Below are 12500 nucleotides of genomic sequence, written 5' to 3'. Positions count from 1 at the left end.
CGTTAGTTGTTGGCACTTGACCCTAAACACGTTCAATTATACAGGGGGGATACATAGTTAGACAGACTTTTTTAACATGCTTGTTTTATGTGTTGGTTTTACTGTTTATCTGTTTTTTTGTCTTTGGGTACCATGTAAAGTTTCTTGCAAAAAAAACAAACATCCAAACAGCCGTGAAAGTCTTTTTCAGGAAATAGTACCGACGTCGTGGTGGTTCCTGGACCTTGGACAGAGTCGCTCAGCACTGAGGGGGCCGTCCACGGATTAAACTGCTGAGGAGAACGCAGCCGCGCCACCTACTGGAGACTTCATCATCATCATCATCATCATCATTATTGTTCAACTCGTGTGACTCCCTGCTCTGGTGTGCTTAGTCACAAAAATGAAAATGTCAGCGTCCAAATTAATGCCATGAAATGAAATATTAACGTTATTTTCAACTTCCACTGAGTTGGATATTTCGACCAACTTCAGTCCTGATATAGTTGACCAATACCCTTTAAATGTTTGTTTACATTATGCCACGGTTGGTTTTTATGACAGAAAAACAGAAACATTGTTCTGTATGTTAAATGCAAGAGGGATTTTTTTCCTCACAGTCAGAGAAATGTGGACGATGAGCAACAACACTGATTTTATCAAACACGGCAGCAATGAGTGGAAACCACAGAAACAGCTACTGGGGACAGAGGTCAGTCTGTCGGCCAAAATGTCCCGAGTGATGCAGAGCTACTAAATTAATTCCGGGAATGAAAAATATGTCTTATGAAGATAGATTGAGAAAATTAAGTTTACCGACTCTCATATTCAGGTGTGTAAGCTTGTACAGGGGAATATATGATGTAACGGTTGACCCTATCTTTCAGTTTTGGAGCAATAGGTATGAGACGAGAGCGAGTTCTTTAAAACGTTACCCTAGAACATGCCTGTCTGAAAAGAGAAAGAATGTTTTCACACTCCGTGCGGTGAAATCATGGAACGAGCTTCCAGAAGAAGTTGTGCGTTCCCTTTCAATTCATTCTTTTAAGAATAGGTTGGATGCATTTTGCCTGTCAAAAAGGTGTAATGTACAGTATAATTATAAAGCTTGCGAGTAATTTATGTAACTTATTTATGAATTGTTAGAAAACTTCAATTATGAAATTAATGTGATTTATGAAAATAAGATGTTCAAATCTCTCTCTCTATATATATATATACATATATTTGTTTTGTGTTGCTAGAGTCTGGAATAGAGGATTTTATATCCTGTACCAGAAATATTTTTCAATAAATTTAAATTTCAATAAATGCACACAGTGCCGAGTGCAAAAACACTGAGACAGAGAGGTTAGCCGTGTTCTCTTTTCGTTGTTCCCACACACACTGAACTAAGGTAAACATGAAACCTGCTAAACATCAGCGTGTTAGCATGCTGACGTTAGCGTTTAGCTCAAAGCGTCACATGTTGACTCGATGACAAAAACTTTGCTTTGTGTTTTTCCAATTCGTTATTTTGAGCTCATCAATTACAAACAAAGTGGAGCTGTAACTGCACATCTGGCGTCTTTATTTATCGAGCACGGAAAGAAACACGAGTGAAACAAGAGCGCTGAACTTCTCCGACTGTATTATTACACTGAATTGCTGTGCAGTACAACACATCATTATGGGACTATTTCAGACTTTTTCAATAAGCAGGGCTCAACAGTAACTGTTACGTTACTGTTTTAAAAAACGTTTTCCAGGTTAGCGGGGGTGCATACCGCAACAATTCTAGAGTAAACACTGAAAAGTGTGACTGTATTTCACTGTAGAGGATTCCAACAGCGGGACGTACAACAGTCTGCAGCTAAAGACACAAACTAGCTCTGGTCACTGCTGTTGTCGGAAAAACAACAGACGGGACTAAAGGTTTAATTTAATATGTTCAAAGTTATTGTAAAATACCCTTTTCTCATCTGTTTTTTTTTTTTTTTTTTAACAGCAATTTACAGGTGCAAGAGGTAATTATTGTTAAAAGTTATTACATTTTTTATAAATCATTTAAATTCTCCCCTTTCTTTGTGCTGATCCGAAAATGTATCCGACCCGTGACTCAAAAATCCTGTGAGTTTTGTGATCCGTTGCACCCCCTATTTGAGAGGGATGGGAAATTATATTGCAACATTATTAAAATGTGTGGTATAGTTAGATAAGAAATGAATATAGGCAGTTTAAAACATGGCAACCATATTGTCAATTTCGGCAACCAAAATCAGATGCCTGGTTGCCAAGGAGGCAACCACTTTAACCCCAGTGTTGTCTTCCCGTCGACCTGCAACTTTTTGTTTTTCTGTGTCAAAATTTAAAACTAAAATTGGTCGACACATTTCCCGACGTTTTTGTCACTTTTTTCCAAGTTGTTTGTCACTTTTGACGTTTTGTTCTTTTATTCACACTTTTTAAAATCTTTTTTTTCCAGACATTTTGTCAATTTTTTCCATGTTCTTATATCATTTTTTTTCTTCAAAATGCTATAAAATTGAATAAAACACACCAAATTCAATGAAAGTAGTGAACTGATCATTTATTTCACGGAACCATCCACGTTATTTTTTTTTTTTGACAATTTGGTTGAAAGAAACCCACATTTTCTGATATAGAAACTTTTTGTAAACGGGTCAGATTTGACCCGAGGACAACAGGAGGGTTAAAAAGTTAGCGTCGAAGCCCTGATAAGGTCACATTAGGAAACATTTACACACTAATTGGCGAGAATATGGAAATTAATGAAAAGGCACTTGCATTTCATGTAATGAACAGAGTCCGCAGCACTGATGGATACTGATGTCTACTGATGTTTGACTCAATTGTAAAGAGGTGAGAACACTTAAACACTTCAACCAACAAAAACCCAAGATAACGTCCTCAATGTCTTGTTTTGTCAGCTACTTCAAAGATATTCAGTTTAAAGCTTAGATCGGGCACAAAACAAATCAAGCCCGACCCTACCCGAGGCCGTGTACGTTGTGTCCGAGCCCGGCCCGACACGTTAACTAGATTTAAACCCGACAATTTTTTAATAGCCTACTGACGTTCTCAATTACAATTCCGAGTTGTTTGAACTACAGAAATCTGTTACAGACTTATCTTAATGAATAATGCAACAAGGACGAAGCACGTAAACTGCGTTGTTTGTTTATTCAGAATGGAACGGATCGCAAATGGATCCGAATGAAGAAACGTGAAAAAAAAACCTCGACGCTAGCTCCCTCAGCGGAATAGTGTGGGTAACAGATCAAGGCAGCAACATAACCAAAGCCCTGGAACCATATAGGAGACTTTCTTGTCTCGATCACCAAATTAATACTGTCCTTCGCCACGGTCTGCAACGCCGACGCACTGGCCACCAACGTGCCGGATATAGGAGAGACCATATCTGCTGCTAAAGGACTCGGGAGATATCTGAAAACAATCTGGCCTGGTTGCGCAGTTATCGAAGACAGTGCTGCAGATGTGGGAGACACAATTTAGCACAGTTTACCTCCCACTCAAATCAGTGCAGGACATAATACCCAGAGCTACAGGAGAAGCTGGAGAAGCATAGCTTGCTCCCCACCCAATTAGGCTAATAAAGTAATGATTAAAAAAACCACAAATGCTTGATCAAGGGCCCGGCCCGAGGATAGCGGCGAGAAATATCGGCTAGATATTTCGGGCTCGGGCAGAGAATCTAAACTCTAATTCAGCGTGCAGATGTGCTGCAATAGCTGTCGACTATATCGGAATCTTGTGCCGGTTGCAGACATGCAACTATGGAGTTCACCGGACTTAAACTTTTGGAAAATGGAAAAAAAATACCTGGAAGTATGCTGATGGTTCCCAGTTTGTTACCTGCTCTGTGTCGCATATATTTCACACCACAAACATATAAACCACATCAATGCGTTCGCCAGACCTTTATCTTTCTCGTGATGATGATATTTTTGCCGTTTGGACCCACCGTTTTTGAATTCCAGAACAAACTTAAGGAGGTATAATTCTCATTAAATGGACATGTTTGACCCATGGAAGATACTCCTCTACTCCCTCACTGCGGAAATCACCAGTGCAACACACACACAAACACACACACACACACACACACACACACACACACACACACACACCTCCTATCATGGAGACTCTACTTTGGGCCGTGTCAAAAAGCAGATTTACTTTTAGCCAGTGTTATTCTGATCTGCGCCAAGTAATAGGCATGCTGTCAAAATTTCCTTGCGGAATTTTCTAGTTCAGTTTACTGTCACGGAGGAGAGAAGAAACTAGAACAATATTGACATTTAACAAGCTGGAATCAGAGAAGTTTTTAAATGTAAAAATGACTCAAAACTAATTATCCATTATCAAAATAGTTGCCGATGAATTTAATAGTCGACGACTTAATCGATTCACCTAGAACGATCCAAAGCGTCTAATGTTTGTGTGTCAATTGGTGGCTGGTGAGATGCTGGCGAAGCCGGAAGCGTTTCTCGCAGCGTCCGCACCCGAAGGGCTTCTCGCCCGTGTGGATGCGGATGTGTTTGGCGAGGTTGCTCCTGTGGTTGAACTGCTTTCCGCAGTGTTTGCAGTCAAAGGGTTTCTCCCCCGAATGGATCGCCTGGTGGTTCTTCAGCTTCGCGGCCAGGGAGAAGCACTTTCCGCACTCGGCGCAGCGGTGCGGCTTCCCCGCCGCCGCGCTGCACCGGTGGGCGGTCAGCTCCGCGCGCTCGGCGAAGCCAAGCCCGCACAGGGGGCAGCGCGGCGGCTTCTCCTCGTGCGCCGACAGGTGTGCCTTCAGCGCCGACGGATGCGTGTAGCCCTTCCCGCACGCGTCGCACTTGTACGGCTTCTCGCCCGTGTGGCTGCGCTCGTGGGCGACGAGGTGCTGCAGGAGGCGGCAGGCCTTGCCGCAGTAGGCGCACTGGTACGGCTTCTCGCCGCTGTGGATCATCTGGTGCTTCTTCAGGTTGCTCCGGCCGCTGAACGCCTTGTGGCACACGACGCACTCGAAGGGCTTGTCGCCCGAGTGGGTGAGCCGGTGCGCCGCCAGCGAGGCGCGGAGCCTGAAGCGCTTTGGGCAGAGCTTGCACCGGTGCGGTTTCTCGCCCGTGTGGAGGTGTTCGTGCTGCCTCAGCTTGGCCAGCTGCTTGAAGCTCACGTCGCAGCGGCTGCAGCTGAACGGCCGCTCCTCGGAGTGGCTGAGCATGTGCGTCTTCAGGTCTCCCTTCCGGGCGCACGTCTTGCCGCACTCCTCGCATTTAAACGGCCGCTCCGCCGTGTGGACGAGCAGGTGCTGCTTCAGGGTGCCCGGCCGCCCAAACTGCTTCCGGCACACCTCGCAGCTGTGGCGCTTCTCCCTGGTGTGGGTGAGGAGGTGCTGCCGGAGGGTGTGCGCCATGTAGAAGCTCTTGTCGCACTGCTTGCAGACGTGGCGTCTCTCTCTTGGCCTCGCCGCCTCGGGTGTTTCTTTACGCGTGGGATTTTCACCCTCCTCCGCGGGAGAGCGTACATGCCGCCTTAAGCGGCGTTTACTGCGGAGGGTCCGGCCGCGCTTGTCGCGTGGGCGCGCCGCCCGCTCCGTTGGCTCCGACTCCGGCCGGCTCGGCGTCCCCTTCGCCGCGCCGCAGTTGTAGCGCTGGTGTCGGGCGACGTTGCTCCTCTTCGCGAAGGACTTCCCGCAGCTCTCGCAGCGGTGGGGTCGCGGCTCAGACGCAGCACCTTCCTGCTGCTTCTTCTCCGCTTTGTTTCCATTGGGCGAGTCCAAAGAGAGACAGAGAGAGAAAGGAAGAAATACACCGTTAAAAATTCAGTTTCCATCCAAGATCTTTTTTTTTTTCATGTCCACAGAACAGGACATGTTTTAATGGTTGGACAGTATAAAATATATAAATAAAGAGAACAGGACCCAACTTTTCTGTCTCTTCTCTGATTCGTTCCGTTTTGTTGTATCCATCTCTTCACTTACACTGTCACTCTCTCGAAATATGCGCACACGTGGTACGCTCCATAGGCTTTGTCACGTAGTGGCCCCGTGCGCTGACGTGCACTAACATGTGCAAGTGGCACGGTAACCACGGTAACAGGCCAATGAAATGATGATCATTCTAGCGTTTCACGCGGGCTCTAAATCAAACACAACTAAGCCACGCAGCCAACGGACGGGACGCAACGCTCCACAAAATAAACTAAATATTGCATAATTATCGCGACACTTTTGATACAACATGGCGTGATACGGCGATAACGATAATGAGTCGATAAATCGTGCACCCCTAATTTTTTACAACACTGAGCTGGGACGAATCTGTTATCTTTTAACGGCCGGAGAAGAGCGAGAAGACGAGCGGCAAAGACGGAGCACGAGAGAAAAGAAATTAGTCACAGGGTAACATGTAAAGTTGCATCTTATTTCAGATAGAAAAGCACAGACTATTCATCCATATCGTCAAGTATATTTTTGTCATTTTATAAAACTCCAACTTTGACATTCTTTAATATTAATCATTTGGCATAAATATACTTCTTCCAGCTTGTCAAAAAGTCAACATTTTCTTAGTCACGAGATCTATCGAGGTGCATTTTCTTTTGAAGAAAATGAAAACCAGCGCGCACATATTTCAACTTTATAGAAATTACCTGGCGCTCCCGGCTCCGAGGCTTCTTCATCTTCAGCTTCAGCGTCCCGTTGCTCCGGTGTGGCGACGCTGTGGCGTTTCTCCCTGGTGTGGGTGAGGAGGTGCTGCCGGAGGGTGTGCGCCCTGTGGAAGCTCTTGTCGCACTGCTTGCAGACGTGGCGCCTCGGCGTTGGACTCGCCTCCTTGGGTGTTTCTTTGCGCGGGGGATTTTCACCGTCCTCTGCGGGAAAGTCTACATGCCGTTTACTCCGGGGGGTCCGGCCGCGTTTGTCGCGTGGACGCGCCTCCCGCTCCGCCGACTCTGGCCGGCTCGGTGTCCCCTTCGTCGCGCCGCAGTTGTATCGCTGGTGTCGGGCGACGTTGCTCCTCTTCGCAAAGGACTTCCCGCAGTTCTCGCAGCGGTGGCGCGGCAGTTCAGACGCAGCACCTTCCTGCTGCTTCTTCTCCGCTTTGTTTCCATCGGGCGAGTCAAAAGAGAGAGAGAGAAAGGAAGAAACGCACCGTTAAAAATTCTGTCTTCTGTCTGTTTCTGTCCAAGATCAACACTGAGCTGGGATGAATTTGTCATCTTTAAAAAAAATAAAGGTACACGGTGTAGGAATTTCTCCCATCTAGCGGTGAAATTGTATTTTGCATTCAAACGAATAGTGCTCTCTAGCACCTCGCTTTTTCAAATGTGTGTTGCAACTACGGTAGCCGTTTTGTACCAAGAAGCCTTTCCATTTTCACTATTTTGGCGACGAGGATTCCTTCTCCTGTGGCTCGGCATTAAGTATGATCCTCCATTATGAACTAAAGTGCAGCGCAGGCTTTCAAATTTGCCGTGACGAGCGCCTCTCACTGATCTCCTTCTCCGTTTCAGCTGGTTTCGGTCACGTGACGCTGGCTCTGAACCAAAACGCGTCGTGGGTTAGCTAGACAGGTAGGCTTGTGCTCTACGTCCCTCTCAGCGATTACAGTTTTCCGAAATGGCGGAACGGCACGGAAGCCGCCTTGGACTTGCCCGTCCAATGTAAATACAGAAAAGAAATTCTTTGCGTACGAGGATGAGTCAGATCACTGGCAGAGGTCATTTTACACCAATTTATGAATGAAGACGTTGAATTTGTTTTTTTGGGCTGTCCTTTACATAAATAAAGATGTTACCACGAGGGCTGGGCGATATGGAGAAAATCAAATATCAGGATATTTTTGGACCAAATACCTTGACGTCGATACCGCAACGAAGTTGGAGTGTTGACGATCGGTGCTTTCACAAAATATTTACACCATGAGATTTTTGATAAATAATCATCAGTAATGTGGATATAATGACTAAGTGGGTAAAGGACAGTACTTCTTCCAGCTTGTCAAAAAGTCAACATTTTCTTATGCACGAGATGTGTCGAGCTGTATTTTCTATTGAAGGAAATGAAAACCAGCGCGCACATATTTCAACTTTATAGAAATTACCTGGCGCTGCCGGCTCAGGGGCTTCTTCAGCTTCAGCGTCTCGTTGCTCCGGTGCAGCGACGTTGTCCCAAGAGCCGTTTGGCGGTTTTGCGTCCGCTTCCTGCAGACGTTCCTCCGAATCGCCGAGCGTGGCCTCCGTCTTGAGCGACTCGGACAGTTCGTGGTCCAGCGTGAACCCCGCCGGCCCGTCCTGCGGCGACGCCAACCCTTCCTTCCAGTCGGGGTTTTTGTAGTCCCCGTCGACGACTTCTTCGCACGGCTGGATCTCTGCTGCGGTGTCAGTGTCGCGCCAGTGGGGCTCCTGTTTTATCGGGTCCGCCTGCTGTGGATTCCCAGAGGAGACGGCAGTCTCCGGCCGCTCGTCCTCCGGATGCTCGTCCCCTGCCTCCAACTGGACCTCGATGCTGACGTAACCCTGCTCCGCTGCCGGATGGACGATCCACCCGTTCGGTCCTGGAGTTCTCATGCAGTCGGTCAGGGAGACCGACAGCTCCCTCCGGGCAACGGCTGAGAAGTCGTCTGAGGAGACAAGTGGATTCACTGATGACGCACGGTTAATCCTTCCCCCACACTTCCACTACCTCCTATGACAATAGTTACGTAATGACCGTCCCACTGGCCCACTGTACACTGCTTACACTGCTTACTGGCCTCCCTCCCTCTGTCCCCCAGCCTGGACTGAGGTCTAACTTAATACTTGAACAATGGTTGTAACCTTATTACTTCCTTGCTCTGTTGGACTTATTTGCACTACCACCATGACACGCACTCTCACAGAGCACCTGACCATGCATCCCTTAGTACATTCATGTGGATTTTTGGATTCTTTATTTAGTGTCTTGTCCATATTATTCATGTGGATTTGTCATTTTATCATCCTGTTTGTGATGTATGTGCGTGTTGTGTGTGACGTCTTTCAGCTACTGGGTATATTTATCAGCTGCTCACCGTCCTGCTCCAGCCTCCCAGCTGGTCTCAGGTCTGCTGGTTCCTTCAGACAGTCCACCAGTAAGACGGACAGCTGCCTGAAGCCCGGCGGAGACAGACCGCCCGGCGACGCCATCATCCCCGCGGCGGCCGGTCAGAGCAGCATCGACGCGCGGCAGACCTGAAAGACACAGAGGCTGTCACTCATCGAGGCCACGGGCAGCACCTCAGTGAGGAGATGTTTGCTGTATGACAAAAAAATGTTGCAGCCTAAAAAACGCGTGACATCAAATTTGACCCGTTTTTTTTTTTTTTTAAGTTTTTAAATTAAATAAATTTGGGGTTCAATTTTCTCACCCTGTTTTTTTTTTTTTTTATCCGAAGTTTCGGACCCTTTTCCAGAGGTTTTGATGCTTCTTGACCTTTCTGTGGTTTGTTTTTTCAACAATTTTTTCAATGTTTTGGGTCGCTTTTCGCAATATAAGCATACATGTGCCGGGACCTCTCTCTCTCTCTATATATATATATATATATACACATAAATATACATACAAGTGTATTCAGACAGAGACAATATGAAAAATAAAGGGTTGAGCATTAACATGAACGTTAAACATGTTCAATTAGAAAGCCAAAATACAAGTATAAACTGTAAAACTAGCATGTACTGAGTTACATTCCGCCACTATTGTTAGCTACTTAAATGTGTTTTTTCCCCCATCTATGAGGCTAACCTTAGCCCCAGTTTTTTGCCTCCCAACATTATAAGCTGACATTCACACACACAGGCGGTTTAAACTGGGGATGGCTTTGGCTGTATCCCGCTTCTGTCCAGGTTGAAGTTGTTAACTGTGTGGTTACAAACACAGACACAGACACAGACACACACACACGCAGAGAGACACGCACAGACACACACACGCAGACACACACACCAGAGACACGCAGAGACACACACACAGACACACACACAAACATGCACACACAGACACATGGACACACAGAGTGACACACACACATACACAGGGACACACATATAGTGAAACACACACACAAGCGCACACAAACATGCACACACAGACACACACATATAGTGACACACACAAACACAGGGACACACATATAGTGACACACACACACGCACACACACACACACAGACAAACAAACATGCACACACAGACACACACAGTGACTGACACACACGCACACACACAGGCAGACACACACACACACACACACACAAACATGCACACAAAGACACAGGGACACACATATAATGACACACACACACACACACACACACACGCACACACACACACACACACAGACAAACACAAACATGCAGACACAGAGAGAGACAGTGACTGACTGACTGACACGCACGCCCGCACGCACGCCCGCGCACACACACACACACACACACACACACACACACACACACACAGACAGACATAGGGACACATATAGTGACACACACACACAGACAAACAGGCAGACGCACACACACAACCATGCACACACAGACACAGGGACACACATATAGTGACACACACACACACACACACAAACACAAACATGCACACACAGACACACACAGTGACTGACACACACACACACACACACACACATGCACACAAAGACACAGACACACAAACACAAACACAAAGACAGACAGACAGAGTCAGACACACACACACACACACACACACAGAGTGACTGACATACACAGACATACACACACACACACACACACACACACACAGACAGACAGAGACACACATAGTGACTGACATACACATACACACACACAGACAGAGACACACATAGTGACTGACATACATACATACACACACACACACACACACACACACACACACACACACACACACAGACAGACAGACAGACAGACAGACACACAGAGACACACACACACACACACACACACACACACACACACACACACACACACACACACACACACACTACTGTATGGTGAGAGGCGAACTGTAGTACATGGAGAGAACTTACCAAACGGAGCTAACGGCCAGTCTTTTCCCGGGCTAACGTTTGAGCTAAACTGCTGCTGAAGACGACTCTCCGCTTCGTATGATAATAACCACATAAATAAATGTCCACTCGTGTCTGTAGGCTTTCTACTTGTAAGACGTGTCTCTCGTCTTTTCATGACGAGAATACAATTCTGAAAAAACGGGATAAAAATGTACAAAATAAACGAAAGAGAAGCCGTGGATTAGGTATATTATCAAACACGAGCGAGTGTTCTCTTCCGGGTTTAGTAGTTGAAGGACTGGTTTCTCAACCAATGGCCTGCGAGAAAGTGAAGAAGAGGCGGGAGATTTTGCACCAATCGCTGTGTCGCTTGGTTTCAATGAGACGGCACTTCGTTTAGGTCAAAACTAAAACAATACGCGTTTTGTCCTACAGGTTTTATTAAACCGCATATTCGTTAAAAAACACATTTAACGTTAAATAGTCTTTTTGAAACTTATTTATTATTATCAGTGAAGGAAGAAGTGCTTAAAAGGTAAGTTAATTAAACATATTCCCATAGAGTTCCCTAAACTCCACTAGATGGAGCCACGCAATCAGCTGTTGTCTCTTCACAGGGGCTTTGACTCGAATGGATGGTTTGTAATAATTTAAAAATTTGAAAAAAGAAACACTTTGGGACACGAGAAAAATGTATATTATATTTTTATATTTAAATAGTAAACAGAAGAGAAATCTGTGCGAAATGCTGGGTTTGGATATGTAAATGTGCAGATACACATACACACGCACACGCGCACACAGACACACACACACACACACACACACACACAGAGACACACATAATGATATACACACACACAGAGACACATAAACATACACAGACACAGAGACACACACACATAGTGACACACACACAAACATACACACACAGACACACATATAGTGACACATACACACACAGATACACTGACACACACACACACCAAAACACAGAGAGAGAGAGAGAGAGACACACACACACACACACACACACACACACGCACATGCACACACAGACAGACACAGAGAGACACACACATAGTGACACACACACACACACACACACAAACACAGACCCACACACACACAAACACAGACCCACACACACACGCACACGCACATGCACACACAGATACAGAGAGACACACACACAGTGACACACATACAAACATACACATACACAAAGACACACACACGCTTTGATAATGTGCTCTTTTGAAGACCAACTATTTTTTGAAGTCCCTTTGAAGTAACTTTTACTGATGTTGTTGGTTTGCGAGCCTCGATTATGTTAATCCAATACACTTTATGTCTCCTCATGGTCACCTAGCTCTACTGAGTGCGCTGAAAATATATTCACATTGTTCCTATTCAGCCCTGGCTGTGTACATGAAAAACAAACAGAAAGGAGTCCAGGAGTCACAAAACACTCT

At 45.9% G+C, this 12500-nt stretch overlaps 1 protein-coding gene across 1 annotated transcript; it reads right to left on the bottom strand.

Moving 5' to 3' along the window:
• Nucleotides 1-2591: 2591 nt before the first annotated feature.
• LOC116052143 (zinc finger protein 502-like) lies at nucleotides 2592-11332 on the bottom strand. The gene is made up of 5 exons (XM_031302672.2): nucleotides 11044-11332; nucleotides 9036-9195; nucleotides 8088-8606; nucleotides 6637-7083; nucleotides 2592-5739 (listed from the first exon to the last, which is right to left on the bottom strand). The coding sequence occupies exons 2-5, from the start codon at nucleotides 9151-9153 to the stop codon at nucleotides 4433-4435; spliced, it is 2391 nt and encodes a 796-aa protein (XP_031158532.2). The 5' UTR covers nucleotides 9154-9195; nucleotides 11044-11332; the 3' UTR covers nucleotides 2592-4432.
• Between the last annotated feature and the right edge of the window lie 1168 nt (nucleotides 11333-12500).

The sequence above is a fragment of the Sander lucioperca genome, chromosome 17 (genome assembly GCF_008315115.2).
Source record: "Sander lucioperca isolate FBNREF2018 chromosome 17, SLUC_FBN_1.2, whole genome shotgun sequence".
NCBI classification, from domain to species: domain Eukaryota; kingdom Metazoa; phylum Chordata; class Actinopteri; order Perciformes; family Percidae; genus Sander; species Sander lucioperca.
The sequence above is the reverse complement of the archived record's forward strand: the minus strand, read 5'-3'. Positions and strand labels throughout refer to the sequence as shown.